The 20619-nt window shown below is 34.3% G+C and overlaps 1 protein-coding gene across 2 annotated transcripts; it reads right to left on the bottom strand.

Annotated features, from left to right (window-relative positions):
* Positions 1-284: 284 nt before the first annotated feature.
* LOC117924937 (autophagy-related protein 11) lies at positions 285-19301 on the bottom strand. Of its 2 annotated transcripts, XM_034843681.1 has the most exons (6): positions 17476-19301; positions 12330-14013; positions 9483-9703; positions 1746-1959; positions 899-1323; positions 285-592 (listed from the first exon to the last, which is right to left on the bottom strand). In XM_034843681.1, the coding sequence occupies exons 1-5, from the start codon at positions 18417-18419 to the stop codon at positions 910-912; spliced, it is 3477 nt and encodes a 1158-aa protein (XP_034699572.1). In that variant the 5' UTR covers positions 18420-19301; the 3' UTR covers positions 285-592; positions 899-909. The 2 variants fall into 2 exon arrangements, with proteins under 2 accessions (XP_034699572.1, XP_034699571.1); XM_034843680.1 differs by having other exon boundaries at positions 315-1323.
* Between the last annotated feature and the right edge of the window lie 1318 nt (positions 19302-20619).

The raw sequence follows: 20619 nt of genomic DNA, 5'->3' as shown, positions 1-20619 counted from the left end.
GATCTTTTTTATTTTTTTATTCTTAAAAATATTTGATCTTTGAACTACTTTTGTTTTCAATAACGTTATCAAAGACAATTGCCATGTTACTTGCATTACTGTCCTTCACCAGTTTCCCCAAGAAGCAATAATATCATGAAGCATAATTAGAAATGAAATCCAGTGAAGGTGAATACAAAAAGTAACCGTAGAGAAATTTGTTAGTAAAAACATGATTAGAAATCAAAAAATAGTGTGCAAATCAAACATGAGGAAAGGGGGAAAATAAGTTATAAATCAGAATGGAAAGTGAAACCAGGACAGCTACTAATCCATTTCTTCAAATGAATACTGCTCATCTCTATTGATGCAAGCCAATTGGCCATGAGTATACAAAGGACTTAACCATATACCTACTTCAACTCCAAGACCCTTCTTTATATGGGTGGCCACAGAACAAATGATAAAAGTAGACTAGAAATCGATTCCATCGGTTTGTTCAACAGGTTTACTAATAAAAGGGTAAAAACAAACTTCTTAACAAAGTCAGCACCCCTGTTATTTTTGTTCATTGCAATGACAAATCCAAATGAAAACTGCAAAATAAAGTCACCTGTAAAGAAAGAAGAGTCAGCAATGAACCTGAGTAAACTAAGCAAATGTTCTGATAAATAAAGGCCAGTTAAAAGATCAAAGAGCTAGATAAATATTCACAGTGGGTAGCTTTATATACAAAGGGGATGGTAAACTGGATTGCATCATCAGCTATACAAAAAAGAGAGATTAACTTTCAACTCCCACCACCAGAGTTTTTTCTTCTTTTTTTTTTTTTTTTTTTCCATTTTTTAGGATACTTTATTATATATAGCTATAGATATAGATATATGTACACTTAGTTTCTTCCATCATGTCCATCTACCTGAAGCAGGATCAGGAAGGAGGTGGTGAACAAATGGTGGTTTCTGGTAACATGGCTACTGTCACTATGAAGTATTCACAACCAATTGGTAGACCATATGGATTTGAAGTTAATCCTGAATTCAAGGACAACCGACTGGTCCCCGTGTCAGAAGTCAGATAATCTATTGGATCCCCTCTACCATGCTCAGCCTGAATTGAAGGAGGCAATGGCCTCACAGTTTGCCGTTCAATATGCACAATCTGCCCAATGATGTAGCTGGGTCGCCTTGAGAGATGGTCTGCGAACAAGGCCACAGACTCCGTAGATAGATAATAGTTAGAGCAGTTTCTGTTGATCGCCTCATAATGGCCAGCTGAATTCAACACAAACGCAGCAATCTCGTGGACTTCAAAACGGCCAAATGAGATTCTTTCCTTGTTTGCCTGATGTAAGATTACCAAATTGTCAGAAAGAGAGAGAGACAGAAGGAAAAACTAAACAGGCTCTGTAATAAAGCATTTTAAGTCCAGAACAAGAGGAACACTTATTCATATGTGAGACATGTACAAAACTATAACACAGTTAATTGGTGGAGCCAGCCAGAACAAGTCCACTTTCTTGTTTTTACAGTCAAATGAGCATATTAAGTTACAGTTTTCAAGCAATTTTCCTATAAAGGTGGATGTAGTTAGAAGTTGGCCAACTTTTAAAGAGGTGAACCATCACAGGATCATGCTGGCCTACATATATAAGATACAAAGATTTGGTCTAGTTACAACCACAGATCCACCACCACCGGTTTAGCTACTACATCATACCAATCATAAATGGTCAGAACATCATAAACAGGTTGAGAATAGTTTACCTGCTTGTCAAGTTGATGCTTTGTGTATAATGTTTTAACTAATTCTTTCTTTTCTTCCAACTCCTTCATAAGTTGTTTATTTCCAGCTTCAAACTTTGAACTCCTGTCAAGCAGCTCAGCACGTTGCCTTGACAAAATACCAACTTTATCAGCAAGGGTTCGGATGCACTGTCGGAACTCAACAATGCCATCATCTTCATTGTCATGGATGGAGCTGAAAATTTACACAGGAAGATAATCAATCCAACATCATCCTTATTATCAATATTGCAGCTATAACATTACAAATAAAAGAACTGCAATTCAATCAACAGAATATCAATATACCCATATTGCAACTGCTTAAACTTTCTCCTATCTGCTTTTCTGACATAATGCTGATAAAAAGATATAACACAAAAGCTCTGATTAAAAGAGCTTCTTAACGCTAAAAGCAACACTTGAAAAACACAAGTTTTAAAAATGTTTGGGTAAAACTCTTGATCACAGGTTACACACTTTTGAAGGTGATTTATTTGTGTTTTAGAGAAGTCCTCAAAATCAATGGGGGAATCCAAGGGTTAACTATTTGATTTTCCCACCAGAAGCAAAGAAGGATTATATTAGCCCTTACAGATGCACAAGGAAATGAAAAGGAATATACCTATGCATCCATGACTGACCCAAGTGGGCTCCCATTTGATGGCATGCATAGTGAACCGCTTTTGATGGGATTTAGCTCAACTGACTCGGTAAGGATGCTGGGAGACAGCACAAATTTGGCCAAAATGCTCAAACACAGCCATGCACAACCCTTATATTTTGACACCAGTTGTTTTACACCCTTTCTACAAAAGAGAGAGTACACAACCAGAAGGAAGATTTTCTAGGTAAGCAGTTAATTTTTTTTATTAGATTGTACACCTCATGTGTTATTTCTATGTCATCCCTTTCTATGAAAGATAAAAGAGAGCACAACAAGGGGGTAGATTTTCCAGGTAAGCAGAGAGACAATGTTGGGAAAAGTTTCTTTGGGTGACCTTACAACTCCTTGATTCTCCTTTCTTCTTCTTTTTGGTTTAGGTTTAGATTGTATGCTCCATGAGTTATTTCAATGTTGCTTCCCTTTTATTTATTTTTCTTCCTTTTCTTTTCTTTTGTGCATGTGTATAGCTTATGAAAAAGAAGTGCAGCTGGGAAAAATAAAGAGTGCACAACCAGGAGGTAGATTTTCTAGGTAAACAGAGAGCCCATACCGGGAGAAGTTTCTACAGGTGACCTTATGACTCTTTGATTCTTTTTTTTCTTTTTTCCTTTTTTTCTTTTTTTTTGGTTTAGAATGTATGCTTCATGTGTTATTCCTATCCATCTTCCTTTATATATTCCTCCTTTTTTTCTTTTCTTCTTGTGTGTGTGTTTGTAGCTTAAGATAAAGAGAGCACAAACAGGAGGTAGATTTTCTAGGTAAGCAGAGAGCCAATATTGAGAGAAGTTTCTTTGGCTGACCTTATGTAGCTTAAGGATTCCACATCCTTCTCCCTGTTGTAATCATGTTACGACATATAGGTGTGATACCAACTCCTAGAAAGGAAGCATTGTTCAGTTGAACCTCATTTATCAGTATGATCACAATCTAGCCTCATGGATAGCCTTGGCTAACAGCTAGGCTTATGGACAGTTACAAGTTCAGCAACAGAATCATGTGACACAATTTTGAAGCCTTATCTCCCCTAAATAAACTGCTACAACCTAGAAAGGAGGAATACCTATCAAGCATGTCCAACTTGGCCTTGAAAAGAAATTTTAAAAACCTTCCAACCTAGTTAAATAGGAAGGAAATCCAGCTCAAAGTGAATCCTAACATTCAACAATAATATCAATGGTAATAACAATAAAGAAAAAGCAAATAAATATAAATATAAGCATTCAGCTAACAGAAAACAGATGAACCTCTAGGTTTTCAGCTCAAAGTGGATGTATCATCTTTGTACAAGACTAATTGTAAATATGCTGACTAATATGTACTATAAGTTGACTAGGCAGATAACCCAAAAATTGAATATTAAACTGAAAAACTGAAACTAATAAAAAGAATTTTTGCATTCAACTTTTATTTTGGAAAAACAAATTTTAAGCTCTGCTAAAACCTCAATACTTCTTAAAGTTTGTTTCTGCTTTATTTATGAAAGATTAGAATGAGCAATGAAGGATATGTTCCTCGTGGCATTGTTTCTGTGGTCTAGTAGTGTTAAAGGAATCAACAATATTTCTTTTCTCTACTTTGTATATAGTCTGTGATCTGATAATTAGGACCTAGTTTCTTTTTGTTTTTGTTTTGTTGGCTCTGGGCACCACCTAACATAATTCTCATCTAGTACTGCTGTGCTCCCTTTTCTTTGGGTGGAATCTTACTGAAATTCTTATTTGCCTCACAAAAAAAGTAGGGCCATTTTCGCTTTGTAAGAAAATATGAAATTTCTCTCCCTAGAAAGTAAATCCATGTAAAAGAAACCTCTTTTTGATGAGTGAACAGAAAGATTTTACAGACAGAAACAAAGAAACTATACACCCAAGTACACAGCATACAATGGGTACCAAAAGACTTTTCTAGAAATAGAGAACACCAAAAAAACCAATGTCTTAAAAGGCTAAAGGCATTTTTAAGGCATTTTGCCCAAATGAGGCGAGGTGTAAGCCTCGACGAAGAACAAGGCGTAAGCCTCAACTTTCAAAATAAATAAATAAAAAGAATAGAAAGTTCTAAAAAAAGAGAAAAAAAAAATACTAACAAAATCATTTGAAAATTGAATAATAAGAAAACCATACAATTCATAATAACCAAATTAATTATTTATCACTGTCAATAGTTTCTAATTTACTCCCTCTTTTTCTCTTTTAAAATCCAACTCCCTCTCTCTCTCATGACTTTACTAAATGATCTTCAGCACTACTATCACTATCACTATTAGGATCTTCGAAGAAAACATAATCATATCTAATTGTTATATTTTTTTTATATAAAAGTAAAAAAGATAAAAAAATTTAATAACGAACAAAGATACTTTGCACCAAGGTACATAGGGACATGTACAAAGGATATTAAAACACCTAGAAGGGAGAGGAGAACCAAAAAACGATGACTCCTTCTCTCACCGAGAAGCCACCCAATCGACAAAATAAATAAGAGACATTGAGCCTACTTTTATGTACATGCTACCCCATGACATAAGATTACTAAGGAAAGTATTTTAGTACTTGAACTGGCTGCTCCTTGCTTTTGAACACTCTTAACTGTTATATTATCTTCTACATCAGTGTTAATGTCTATGCATTCTTCTTCTTCACCCATCAACTATAGTGGTCAAAACTTTTATCTATCAATAAATGAAATTAATTATATATGAATTTATCCATTACAGTGGCCAACAACTCCTTTATGTCTTCTTCTCAGTCTCTTCAGTCCCTCTCCATGTAATTTATAAAAGGTTTAATCCTAGTCCTAAACCAAAGACAAAACTCACAAATTTATATGAAAACCTCACAAAAACACAATGCATTATAACCAATGAATATTGAGACTTAAACATCTTATCTAATAAAATATATATAAAAAGCTTATAAAGACCCTAAACCCATTAAAACCCTTTGAATCAACAACCTCAAGGTTATGAGCCTAAATCGGGTGAGGCTTAAGCCTCAACAACCTATATTGCAGCTATAGCCTCAAGGCTAATTTGCATAACCTCGTAGAGGCCTTATTAGTCTTATAAAACACTACAAGAAACTATTGTCTCCCTTAAAAAATCTCACCCAATCTACAAAATCGGTTAAAGGCATTGACCCTTCTTCTATGTACATGCTAACCCATAACAAAGGACTTCTAAGGAAAGAGCACTTCAATGATTGAACCAGCTAGTCCTCATTTTCAAATATTCTATGATTCTTTCCCTTCCAAATTCGTTTTTTTTTTTTTTTAGAAAAAAAAAGGCATAAAAGAGTGACTCTTTAAATATTCTTGTATTTGCTTCCCACAAAGAGTCATACCAACTTTAAAGAATCTTCAACCATACAGGGTAGGACCCAAACGACACATAATAAAGAGAAAAACAACTACCAATTGTGGCACAATGAATGATGATGTGATCAATTGATTCCTTTTCACTTTACAAAAAAGACATCCATTTGTTAACAACCACCCCTCTTCTGAAGAAGATCCAAAGTAACATATTTCCTCGATAGCTTCTTGAGCAAAAAAACTTCACTTTAAATAATTAAACTAGACCTATGAATTCAAAATGATACACACTTGGAAAGAAATTAAACACCCGAGTTGTAGGACAGAATATAAAGATTTGACCAGAAATACATCATTCCCATCCACTAGTCTTCCCTTCCCTCTTCACAGACCTTCAAGTCTCTACTTTGCCTAGCTCCCATTCATTCAAATTTCAAAAGAAACAAGGATTCAAATGGCATCCCTCACCTAAATTGTCCCAAATGTCTATCACCCAAGTCTCTTTTGACAATGTGAAGGCATACAAAGAGGTGAAAGATGCATATAAGGGTTCATCCCTATACTACGTATCCTTCCAAAACTTCACCCTCCTCATATTTTCCACCTCAAAGGATACACTACTACTAAAAAAGTCTCAACCCTTTTTGATAGCTTTCCACAACTCAACTCTATACCCTTCTCTTGATTTGCAAGAACTCCAACTTTTTTTTTTGATAGGTAAACTTTGCAAGAACTCCAACTTGCTTTTTCCTCTTCACACTTTCATGTGTAACTTGTTTCCAAAGTGCTTCTCCTTCAGAAGCACATCTCCAATACCACTTTCAAAGAAGCACCTATTAAGTAAAGAAAGGCATTCAATACCCAAGCCACCCTTACTCGTTTCCCTCCAAACAATCAATCATTTCACAAAATGCATCTTTTCCTCCCCAAACTTGTCTCCCTATAGAGAGTCTCTTTGAATCTTCACAAGCCTCAATCTAACCTTTCTAAGAATATTGAACAAGGAGATAAAACAAATAGACAAACTTGATACGGTGCTTTGAATCATAATAAGTTTCCTCCCCTTCGAAATAAATCATCTTTTCCACATCAATGGCCTTCAACTGAACCTTTGTCCCACACTATCCTAAACTAATTCTATTATTAAAGGAGCCCCCAAGGCAAAACCTAAGTAGATGGAAGCTCCCCAACCCTGCATCCTAACTCTTACGCCAATTCCTCCACATTAGCCACCCTTCATATTTAGATCAATTCACTTTTATCTAGATTTATTTTCAACCCCAAAATAGCTTGAAACCACATGAGCAATCAACTTAAATGAGTCATTTGACCTTGTGAAGCCTCACAAAAAAAACAAAGGAATCACCAACACATGACAGATGGGACCACATAAAAGAAAACTATTAGATACAAGTTTGAAGGTTTTTTACTCTTGTTGCTTGGTTATGAAAGTGAACTTTGTATCTTTATTCTATAGTTCTCTTGTTAAAATAGGTAATTGAAGGAAATTTATAGTTCTTCTAGCTTTCTTATCAAACAAGTGATATAAGGAAAATAAAGGGGATGATCTCTTAGTACGTCAATATACGAAAAAGAACAAGGCAATCACTTAATATGTCCATAAAGACATCACACATGTGATTATGGTCTACAATCCATAAAGGTATATAGTTATACTAGTGCTTGCTCATAGTTTCCTTTTGGTTATATTGGTTAGTGACGTGTCAACCCTCTCAAAAAATGGTTTTGGCTTTTTTTTAAAGGCAATGATGTAATTTTATCAATAAGTGCCATAGAAAATGTATACCTTGAACATCAAAAGAAGGCACCAAATGAAACATCAAAAGATGGCACCAAAATGAGAGAACAATAAGCAACACCCTCCCTTAATGCAGACCTAACCAATCAAGGGAATCAATTAAAGGCATTATGCCTTCACTTATGTACAACTTAAACCACAAACAAAAATTAATAAGGACAAGGCTATTTAGAACATGGATAGACTGCACCTCATTCTCAAATGACCTAGGATGTCTCTTTTTCCAAATTGCCCAAAAGATGTATAAAGGAATGGTTGTCTAAACCTTCAAACACCTTTTGCTAACAAAGGATCCATGTCACCCTAACAAAGTCTCTCATTGTGGCCAATAACACCCAAGGAACACCAAACAAAGAGTAGAGCAACTGCCAAAGAACTCTTGCCTTAGAATAGTGAAGACTGAAGAAGAATGTGATCAATTTACTTTTCTTCAACTTTGCATAGGAAGCATCTATTAACCAACATCCACCCTCTTCTCTAAAGTTGATCAAGAGTCAAAACCTTTCCCCAACAAGCTTCCCATGCAAAGATACTAACTTTAAATAGAACCTATGGATTCCAAATGACTCCTTCCGGAAAAGAATTGAACTCCCTGGCTCCAAGGAAAAATGAAGAGACTTCATTGAGAATCTATGATTCCACCCAAATCTGTCTACACTACCTTGACTTCCTCCTCTCTATTCACTATCTTACCTTGTAGTCGGAATAAAAATCGTTTTACATTATCTAGCTCCCAATCATTAAGATGTCTAGAAAAACAATGGTTCCAATGACCTCTCCCCTATCTAGTTCCACAAATGTCACCCAAGCCTCTTTTGTTAAGGTTAAAGCATGCAAATATGGAAAAGAAACACAAAATGACTCATCCTGATACCAACTCGTTTTCCAAAAGTTCACCCTCCTCTCATTCCCCACAAAAAAAAAAAAAAATCTACTATTTAGGTGTCCCAATCCTTCTTGATAGGATATGTTAGAACTTGGAACTTTTGGTATCAACATTTTTTAAAAAAAAAAAAATTAACAGGAATTTGGTATTGAGATTTTATGAAAAACCATGCATTATAATGTCATATTTGGTGAATTTGATTTCAAGAGAACTCTAGAATTCAATGTTTATTTATATTTGATAAATGATATTTAATCAATGCTTATGTTTAAGTTTTGCACTTACTACCTTTTATGGAATTAGGTATGTTATCTATCAAGAAAAAAAAAAGAAAAAGAAAAAAGAAATTACTTACCATACGCAAATCCTATTACACACACACACACACACACACACACACATATATATATATATATAAAAAATAAAAATACATATACAAGTGTAAGTGTATATGTATGCATGTATCTATCTATATATTTCATCTATTTCTTGATATGTAAAAGAAAGTCAATAAACACAAATAAAGAATCGGGAAGACAATGGCCTATCAAAAGTTCATATGAACATCTAATAAAACTCAACACTAGCACCACCAAAAAAAAGGACAAATACAAACCTATAAGGAATTTATTATTTTGCCTAGACACAACAGTGTTATATGTTTTGCACTTCCATCAAATTTGTCATGATCCTCAAAGAATGAAGAATTTAAAAATGAATAAGTTTCTAAATAATTTTTACTATAATTTATTTTTAATATAGTAAACCAAACAAGATAATTTTGAATTTTCCTACTTTTCCTCCTTTCCTTTTATTTCCATGATCCAAATAAAGCTTTAAGCTTAGGTAGCAAGACTTCTAATATAACTAGATTTTCCTTTTTGTCAAAAATATTCTCATGCGTAGAATCAATGTGAAATTTTTTAACATTATAAAATAAGGCTCCCAAAACAAGGAAAAACAGATGAAATATTATTCAAACAGCAGATGCTAATATGGTAAGGCAAACATTAAACTACTATTTGCCAACTAACTTACTTGGTCAAAGATTGTGCTAAAGCACGCAAGGAATCAGCAAAACCAACCACTCCAACTGAAGCATTGACACAGCTCCGAAGTCTTTCAAAAAGACCACGCATTTTCACAGCAGAGGCACGCAATGCACTATACTCCGAGGCCCTCCGGTCAGCAGCACAGAGGTGAGTCTGAGCTTCCTCTCTTGCTTCATGTAGACAATTCTCCAAGTGAGCACAATTCATCTGTTAACAGAGTGTCCACAGAGAGAAGAGAAAGTGGAAAAAAGTCAGAATTCAAACATGTCTGTGATGATAAAATCAAACTAATGCTGCCAAAGACAAGCAACTAACGCTGTATAACCATAATTATCAGCATCATCCAAAATTCAACAACCCAAGAGGACATATTATTCATATCAGTCTTACTGGTTGATTGATCAAATTAAAGAAACAACTTAACCGACTAAATATGTGGTAAAGAATACAGAGATGGTGATATAAACAGATTCTGTGCATATGTATGAATATAAATTATGGGTTATTAAGAGGAATGACCAACAAATTGGAAGTTTCAATCAGAGTCCTATCTTCCATCACCAGTCATATTAGAGTTCAAAATACATAAACAAACAGTTTGATGTCAGAAGGTAAAATTTGTCAGTGGACGAACAAAACACTAACAAAGATATTAACAAACAATATATATAACCATAGCATTATTATTATCTAGATTACAAGATCTTATATAGAAGTATACCATACTCAGAAAATTCATGTGCCCAGGAGTTTAATCTAAACATGATATTATAATGAATATGAACCCACTACTACTTTCTATCATATCCATTTAATCCCACTACTAAAATTCCTATTATTAATCAAAACACAAGTGCTTTTAAGCATTCACATCATGAGTGATTCAAAATTTTTAAAAACATAAAATTATTTACAAAGATATCACTACGGAACTCAAGAATTTCCCTTTAGGCAACCAAATGCCAATTGACACTTCCGCAATAGATGTTGAATTAATGAGCATGAAGAAATTCAAACATAAAAAATCAATGAAGGTTGGAAAAATAGGTCTAGCACATAGTCTGCTTCAAAGAGTAGAATTGTTTCACAAGTGCAATTAATCTTGCATCTGAAATGTGCTGGTTTAAGAAAATTCACAGTAGTGAATCATAAAAGGATTCTTTTGATGATGGCTTAGGTTGTTTTGATATGTCAAATAACCGGTGTCATTGCCTTTCAATTTTACTTGAATGGGAGACACAATCATACTTTATTAAGGAGGGTAATCACAATGGTTGTTTTTGTGGTGGTGCTCAATGAAAGCGAGTATAAGAGGCAAAACAGGGATCTAAAACTTGAAGAGTTTTAGTATAGAGTCCAAGGGTTGGTTTGAGGAAGCAATCTTGTTTGAAAGTTTAATGGTTGAAACTCTATTTGGATTGGCTTACCAGGAGCCAAAAGCATTCTTTTGGCTCAATAAGAGTTTTTGAGTGTGTTTGAGTAATTTTACTGGGTCATTTTACCAGAAGAGCTTCTAACTTAAAAAAGAGTTTACTATGAAAGCAAGGACAAACTATTATTTGTGGCCGCCCCTTTTTTTAGCTTATGCAGAAAGTTGTTTATTCAACGAAGCGTTCATAATACCAAGATTGTCATTAAGAAAATTATGGCTTTGGCTTCAGCTTTAAATTCTAGCCAAAGCTAGAAACAAAAAGCTATAGAATTGAAGCTGAAGAACTAAAACAAAAAACTTGGTTCATATTAAGTTAACAGTCTCTTCTTCACAGTGAAGCTCTTCTATTCTTCCTCGAAGAAAGAAGGGAGAAAAATATAAGTAAAAAGAAAAAGCTAACAGTTCTTAAGGCACCATTTAAACTCACTACAAATTATTCTTCTTCTTTTGTATTTTTTGTTGGGGGAAAAAATTCATACCTGCATGAAGTATTTTCATTTAAAATTTGTTATCCAAAAATCTCTCCCCCATTCTAAATGTTAGGATTCCCTCAATTTAAGGTATTTAAGAGCACTCTTGTGATTGCTTGCGCTTCATAAGTCGTTCACAGCCCAAACTTCAATAGGATATGGCTGATAAACCATTAAACCTTGAGCATTTCAAAGATAAACCTTTCGTAGTTAACTTCTAATAGGCTCACCATCAAAGATATACTTGGTCATGATTTAGCAACTAGTTTATCAAGCTCCAACTGATATAGATAGGTTTGGACCAAATCATACTTACATGCCAAGCTCCAGACTAAGTTTTGTATACCAAAGAAGTAGCATGTTCCAGGTAAGATAGCAAAGCAACCTAAATAAAGGAAGTCAAGACCAGAAGCAGGATCAAGTGATGGCATCTTTATGCAACAAATTACACAAAAAAGAGCCACTCTAACAATCCAGAATATGAATGTTAAGATTGTATAACAAGCAATTCAGGACATGCAGATGAGAAAAGGATCAATTTCAAGACAGGAATCACATCAAACAACTAGGGAAAAAAAATATATATATTGGATGAGCTTTCTACAACAAAGTTGTGGACTAAGTCTGAAGAAATTACCAAAGTGCTTCTTTAAAGATAGCAATTAAATTTTTTTGTCTAAAAATGCATTATTTAAATTTCATATTTCAGAAAATAAGAAAATAATTATTGGCAGAGCCTGTGAAAATACCAAAGAAGAAAACAATTACCTACAGTGACCTGGTTGGCAGGAATTTTCTAAACCCACAGAACTCAAAAAATGCATAAATTAAATATTTTAAAATTTTAAAATGAATTGCCCAAAGCATGAAAATAATTACTTATCACCCAATGAAACAAAGCATTATGCTCTTCACTTCCATCCAATAGTACCTGAGATTCATCAAGGAGTTTCCGACTATTCTCCAACTCCCTGCTTAGCATGGCAACCTCCTCCACTGCAGCTTTAAGTTTAGCTTCAGTTTCATCCAATTGGTTGGTCTTTTCTGCAAGTTTACTTTGCAATTCCAGTACAACATCGTTGCTAATTTTAGAATTCATGTCCGGTTCAACTGATCTATCACAAGGTAAGACATTCAGTGGCTCAGGTGTGCTTTCAGCAGTGAAACTGTTGGTCAGCGCCATACCTAATTGTTCCACCATCTTATCTTTTCCATCTTTATCACTGACTTGCAATTCTTCAAGATGTGGTTCCAGCATTGAAGAATCCAACTGAGGATTTATCATACCAGAGGAATCAGCCATGTTCTCATCCAAGCCTTCCCGGGATTTGCCTGTTTGCCTAGGGAAAATCCCTAATTTTGCATCTAAAGAATTAGAGGCACAAGAGACCTCATCCATAGGTTCAGTGGTAGATATGTAAGGCATGTGGCCTTCACCATCACCAGATATTTCTGACTTACAGTCATCAGCCTTTGCAGCCAAAAGGGCAAAATCAGATGCATCTTTATTACCTGAAAGCTTCTGACTTTGCAAATATTGATCAGACAGCTTCTGCTCCAGTTCTTGAATACGTTTCTCATAAGACACACATTGTATTTGCTTCATCCTTAGCATAGATTCGAGATGTTTCCCATACTCATCTTTCAGATGCAAAGCTTCAGCCGTCTTATCTGCAGCACTCTTCAATAAATGATCCCGCTTACTATCATCAAGAGAATCATATTCAACTTCAAGGCCAAAGGAACAAATCGAGGCTATCGCAGAAGCAAGTTCAGCCTTCAGTTTTGCATTCTCAACTTCCAATTTGCTGGTACCAACAATCTCTACCAACTCACATCCATCAAGCAGCTCCTCTGAGTCATACTTCTCAAGGGCATCCACAGTGTTCTCTTCAGCTTCAGCTGAATGAGACATTGAAAATGAGCCTTTTGAGGTGGTACTACCATGCCTCTCAATCTTAGAAGGCAGTCCTACTAAATACTCAGGCGCATATCGGTCAAGGTTTGAAATGTCAATATCAAGCAAACTAGTGTCAAAAGGAGCTAAGTTGACATCACATTGGTTAGGAGTATCATTCAATCCCATGGATGCTAGTATATCCCTAGGTATGTATGGATTATGTGCTTTCACAAACTCCTCCCGTCTCCTAACCTCAGCTTCCCTCTTTGTTGCAAGCTTTTCAGCTAATTGTCCAGCCATGCCCATGTAAAGCTTCATAGAAGCCTTTCTTCTCACTACTTCTGCGAGGCAGGCTCTGTATGCAGGGCCAATCCCACGGACTAATTTTAAGTCTGCAAACAAAGTATCTTGGCGTGCCATTGCCTCCTTAAAAACGGGAAATTGATACCGAGTGTCTTTGATGATGTAAGAAACATATGTTACCCTTTGCATGTAATTATGCACAAAATTGTTCATTTCATTCTTCTTATCAATGCAAAAGTCAAGTAGCTTGGAAATTGAATGGTCACAAGCCTGCATTTTAGGTAGGTGATTCTTGTCATGGACATCATACATAGGACCCAAGGCAGAAACTGCATCATGAGGACGAAGAGAAGAGGATAATTGGCAGGTCACAGAGTCATCCACAAGTTTCTTCACTGTACTGACATCCTTACTGCATGAATATGCATGGAAATTTTTTGTTAGTCATATTAAACAATAGAACTATACAGCACCTCAAGGCAAAAATATAAATAGTATAAATCAAGAAGTACAGCAGATGATGATGCATGGCACTGTTGATTTCCGGAATCTTGTGAACATCAAACCTTATTAACCCAAAGATGAGATGAGAAAGACTAACTGCAAAGGTTAGAAAGATATGATCTTAAAATTCTGCATTCTTTAAAACCACTCCAGAATATTCCTACTAAATTGACCACAACCCATCATTATTATCACTTTTTTTTTTCATGCAGGACAAGCAAAAGCGTGAATCCATATACCATATGAAAAAAAAGGTACACAAATGTATTCCAACTCCAATGTATCATGTGGAAATAAGATAAGTAAGCATTAGCTTAAACGATTTTACCAAAATCATAAATGTAAGAAGGCTATCACCAACATAAACAATTTGGCAACCAAAAACAAAGTATTAAACCCTATTTTTCAGATGTGAGATGGATGATGTACTAAGTTTTAGCTTGATGTATAGTAAGGTTGAAAAAATTTTTTGAAGAACTGTTTGTTATTGCTTCTCAAACATGCTTGAGTGTCAGACCTTTAAGAGGGTGTGTCATCGGGGTCATTTGTTCCCTCATTTCCAAATAAGCTTTCCTGACAATGGTTTATGGTTTTCTTCGGTATATCCAATCAGTAGTTGTGAAAGAAGGATGTTTTGATATGTTGGTCAAAAGTTAAGTTTCTTCTTCCCGACTGTGTTTGATATTGCCTCCAGTAGAACGCTCTGAGTGGTTGATCCCGGGGAGGGTTTAGGTGACAATTGTCATTGGCATCCTCAATTTCAAAGAAACTTCTTCGATTGGGTGTTGGGGATGGAGCAAGCTTTTTTAAGTGCATCCAAGGGGTGCTTCTAAGAGAAAGCTATTTTCTTGAGATGGAGGTTATCCAAGAATGGCAAATTTCCTATCAAATCTTTCTATGGCTTCCAAAGTCCAGAGTTACAAGGCAGCTTCCTTGCTCAAGAGATTTCGATTCCACCACTGTTTTCTAAAATGAGCTTCTTTGCTTGGAGGCAACTTGGGAAAAAATTAAAACAGGGACCAACCTAAAAAGGAAGCTGGCCATTACCTAGTAGAGCTTGCCTCCGCAAGGAGGAGGAATAATATTCTAATCATTTCTTGATCCATCATGGGATGGCTCAGAAATTCTATCCATTCGCACTCTCACTGTTTGGGTTGTAATAGGTTTACCCTCAATCAATTAAGGAACTTTTTTGAGGTTGGTGCCAATTAACAGGCTCTAGGACAAAGTTATGGAGGATTGTGCTTCTCCATCTTGTGCTCAATCTGTAAGAGTGTAATAGAAGATGCTTTGAGGATTTGGAGTGGTCGGAGGTGATGATGAAGTTAAACTTTGCCTATTTTTTGTGCCCTTAGTCTACTTTTCTTCTATATTGGGTTTTTAGCCCTCTTTTGATTTCATTGTTTCTTTAGGTGTAAATTGAGGTAGCAGTTTCATAGCTTTGGTATATTTCTTTTTCTTTTTAATAGATGAGAAGATATATATATATATATATATATATATATATTAAAAGGGCCGTCAAAAGAGCCTTGGTACTCATTTTATACCTCCTATGTACATGGGTAGTGCTCCCTCTTTTCCAAAGTGTTATCTAATATAAGCAAGTTTGATGTTGCAAGGTTCTTTTCTAGCAAGGGAGATTTGGCATCCTTTTTTGTCCATTTAAAAAGCCAATTTCTTTGCTTAGGACGTAGGTGGACAAAAATTCTTACAAGGCATTAGCTTAGGGGTGCAACTCACATGGATTGGGTTAGGTTGATGATTAACCCAAGCTCAACCCGTATTTGAAACTCATTCACCCAAAGTCCAACCCAACAAAGGTTCAACGCAAACTGTTCAACCCAAGCTTATTTTTCTACAGTCAATTTCAAATCGGTCAGACTCAAGTTAGTGATTATATATTTGGATTGGTCCAATTAATAGACGTTATATAAGCAAAGCATCTAGTTTACCAATCAACCTATATTTAATAAATAAAAAACTATTAGTAACATTCATTAACTCGAATTTTAGAACATTGGCAAATCAATTTCAATAAGTAAATTTATAACATTCATTTGCTTAATCAATCCAATAGCCACAAATCTATGCTACAATCAACAAAATGACTCAAAAGCTCTAAAATCACAAAAAATAATTAAAAAAAATGAAGATGAAAAAATGAAAAAAAAAACAAATAAAAAATAAATAAAAATATTTTTCAAGCAATTTCCAAATCAACAATCAAATTATGAATAAAAGTTATATTTTTTACATATTTCACGATGAAATTTCAATTCTTATTCAAACAACTCATCAAATTAGAAGAAAAAGTGATTTCTCAAATATGCTTCTCAAAATAACTTAAAAGTTCATAATCAATCTCTCACATGATAGTAAAATTACATTAAAAAGTAAAACCAAACAAAAAAAAAAAAAAAACTAATTGTTAGTGACACCAAAATAACCAAAATCTTTATAGAGTATTAATTAATCCTCAACATTGCTTCAATCCCAAACATTGAAAACAATAAATATATCTTAATATAAATGAAGCAAGTATTAGTACGATACTAATGAATTTTATATATTTATATACATATATATTTCCAATTTAAATTTTATGTAAATATAGAATCAAGCTTGTGCTAGGCTCAAGTTGCTCGAGCCCTCTAACCCAAGCCTAAACAAATTTAATTCGGGTTGACATTTTTTGCCCAAACTCAACCCAAATTATAAATTAAGTTGCACAAGCCTATAAAAACTCAAGTTAGGTATACGTTGCCTTTGGTTGTACCCGCCTAAGTTGCAGTCTCACGTTAGCTTACAAGAAATTGTCAATCTTTCACTATTGGTGAATAATTAACCATATCCTCATTCATTATGGGTCAACATGCAGCTAGTGTTCTTTGTTATTCTCAATGTTCAGGATTTCTCAATGCTTTTCTAGATTTTAAAAGATTATTGATGGAGCGGAGGTGGAGCCTCATATGGAATGTGAAGATTCTTGAGGCTTTCTGATGCAATATAGAAAGTAAAATGCAAGGAGAGCATAATTGAAAGGACCCTAGGAATCACTCCTAGAAATAGACTTCACCCCCAAGTACTCTTTGTGTCACACAAAGAAAATAGTGGTTGCTGGAATGGAGCAAACGTGGAGCCTCATATGGAATTTGAAGATTCTTGAGGCTTCAACTAACTAGATCAGTCAACAAAGGAATGCTAGGAGTGCAGAAGAAACTACAGATCGATTGCAATATATAGCCACATCAACTAACTAGATCAGTCGACAAAGGAATGCTATGAGTGCAGAAGAAACTTTGGGGAATCATATCAATTAAAGGAAAAAGCAAGGAATAATAATAGTATAATAAAATCAACAGAACCTAACCTCAGAGACTGCATTATACTCTTCTGTTCATTTATGTATCGCTGGTGCTCCTTGATCATCAATTCTAAATTGGTAGTATGCAACGAAGTTTTGCTGGAAAGCAAATCATCGACCTTGCGCTTCACATCACTATACATCTGCTTAAATTGTGAAACCTTAGTCTCAAACTGCCTGTGGGAGCTGCTACAGTTCTCCATCCACTTCCTCAAGTTCTCTTCTTTCACAAAATCCAGTAAGCACTTGCGATTAGCTGTCTGTAGAGCAGGATGAAGCTTGCAAGATCTCAGTTTATCTATATCCCTCCCAAAATTCATCAAAAGATCGGAATGGATACGGTGCTGCTGTGAGTAAAACTTCATGAAATCCACAAAATTTTGGTGCACCGCCCTATAGAATTGTTCCAAATTAGCCCTTGCAATCTCCAGTGCCCTCTCTTGCACCCCTTGCTCTCTCCAAAGCCTCTGACAGTTCTCATATTTTACTACGGTGCAGCTGTAAATTGCTCGCCCTCTGTGGAAATGGTACCTGAATTGTCGCTCATAAGATGGTAAAGCCTTTAGAGCAGGGTCCGAAGCATCATCCAACAGATGGGGGTTGTGGGAGGAGGATGGTAATAGTGGTTCAACGATTTCAAGGATGTCAACCAGCTCTGGTTCAGGAGGTGGTGAATTAGCTTGCAATCTTGCTTTATTATACACAAAAACTTCTCCATTATCTGATGGAAGATTGTAAGCTGAAAGCTGCCGGGGCGGCTCAAGTTTCCATTCCAAAGACAGCAGAAGCTGGTCGTTGCTGTTGATCCCTGCAACGGATGCAATGAGTTGTTGGACCACCTCCACTGGCGTAGATTCATTGCAATCAAGCTCATAAGAGTGTCCATTCTGAGCAATACGAACAAAAAGCTTAGCCCCTTGAACCAAATCTCCTTCATTATTCGAACTCATTTTATCAATAGCCCAGAAATACCACCCAGCACACAGAAAGGAATTTCAAAGCCAAATCCTGAAGTTCTTCAGCAGAACGATCCAATTCAACAACAGGCAAAGAACCCTCAACCCAATTGAGACGTTCCCAATTCTAGAACTTAAACCTTGATAAAAAAAAATAAAAATAAAAAACCCCTATCAACTCAGGCCCACCACTGAAATCAGCAAATACAGCACAATTTCCAAAGACCCACAAATATATCATCAATAAAAACCCTAATCACCTCCGACCCACCATAGAAATCTGCAAAAACAGAACAGTTCTCCACGTACCCACTAAATATTTCACCCAACCCTAAACCTCAATCCTTCAAAATTGTTAATGAACTCCGACCCGACACAGAGGTTCAAAAACCCACCCTATGTACAACAGACCCACCAAAAAAATTCACCAATAAAACCCCAATTATCTACGTCTCACCATCTAAATACACCCACGAAAGCTAAACCCCCAAACAATACGAGCCAATCAGTCCCCCAGATTGAAAACGACAACCCCACATACACAAAACTCAAAACGAGAACATCGAACCATAACAAACAAAAGGGTTCCAGAAGAGATTCTTGAAGCAAATGCGGAGATAATCAGAAGCAAATGAATAGAAACAGAAACGATTACGTAAGGAGATAGATCTACTAGAATTTCACGAAACCCCAACAAAAAATTCTTTAGTTATTGTAATCTACGTACGCTTTCTTGTTCCTCAGCACCTTCACCAATTTTTTTTTTTTCCTTTTTTTTTCCCTTTCCTTTTTCTATATTGTTTTTTCCTTTCTTTTTCAGCACTGAGAACCTTCTGCCAGAAGTCACCACTAACCACCGCTTGCAGAAGATCTCTCTCCACAACTAGTTTGGAAGAAGAGAAAGTTTATCAGCTTTATATATATAAAACTAAAAATAAACAACATTATTTTTATTATAACTAAATAAATAAAATAAATATTTTATCTAAATAGTACTATATCAGAGACCAACTCAATTTTTTCTCTGTCTTCTTTTCTTTTTTTAAGTGTTGTTGATTGTTGATAATGGGATTAATTTCAATCCAAAATTTGGTAAGATTAGGTAAGTTTGATTTTAATTAAATTCGATTTTTAAATTTTAGATTTTAAGTAAATTAAATATATGAGATCTACCTCTGATCTTATAAATTTATTGTTTATTTATAAAATAAAATACAAATATCCTAAAATAAATAGGTAAAGATTTGAGGTTCAATATTTGATTATCATTGAAAAAGTTAAACTTTATCTGGTAATTATATTTTAAAAAAGTTTTAAAATTTTGTTTTATGATATTTTATAGAACAAAAAGACGTTGAAAACCCTAAAATGATTTTAATATTTTTAAATATATTTTAAAAATAAATTATATGCATGATGCTTTATTTTTAATCATTCAACACATTTGTATAATTGTTTTTTAAAAGAGTTTTAAGAAAACAAATGAAAACATCTAAAAAATTGTTCTCCAAAAATACTTTATTTTTATTTTTAATAACGAAAAATATACAACGGTTTTTTGTTATCGAAAGTGTTTTTTTTTTCTTTTTCTCTTTTTGTTTTGGAGGACAAATACTATTTTAAAAAATAGTTTTCAAATAGACCTTATTAACTGTTTTAAAAAACAATTATAAATAATAGTTTTTTTTAACTGATATTTAATGTTTTATAAAACAAAATTTTATTTGGAAACCTGAAATGTTTTTAACATATTTTTAAATATGTTATAAAAATAAAATTTATACCGATGCTTTATTTTTAATCATTTTACATACTTATATAATTATGTTTTTAAACACTTAAAAAAAATATGAAAACAATAAAAAATAATGAAAATATATTTTATGAAAACACCATATTTTCTATTTTAATAATAGAAAACATAAAACAATTTTCTTATTATCAAACTTGTTTTTTTTTTTTAAGAACAAAAAATTATTCTTAAAAATAATTGCAAAATAGATCCTAAATTTCTGAGTTTTATTTCATAGAGCATGTTAGGTTATTTTAATAATGACCAAAAAAATTAAAAAACGAAAATAAAAAGTGCTCCATTCCTTCTTTTACTCATTGATATTATTAAATTATTCTTTTTCCAATAATTAAAAATTTTTGGCATTATAATGGAGGTTTGGCATTATAATTAAAGGGAAAT

The sequence above is a fragment of the Vitis riparia genome, chromosome 11 (genome assembly GCF_004353265.1).
Source record: "Vitis riparia cultivar Riparia Gloire de Montpellier isolate 1030 chromosome 11, EGFV_Vit.rip_1.0, whole genome shotgun sequence".
NCBI classification, from domain to species: domain Eukaryota; kingdom Viridiplantae; phylum Streptophyta; class Magnoliopsida; order Vitales; family Vitaceae; genus Vitis; species Vitis riparia.
Note: the sequence above shows the minus strand (reverse complement) of the source record. Positions and strands in the feature narration are given on the sequence as shown.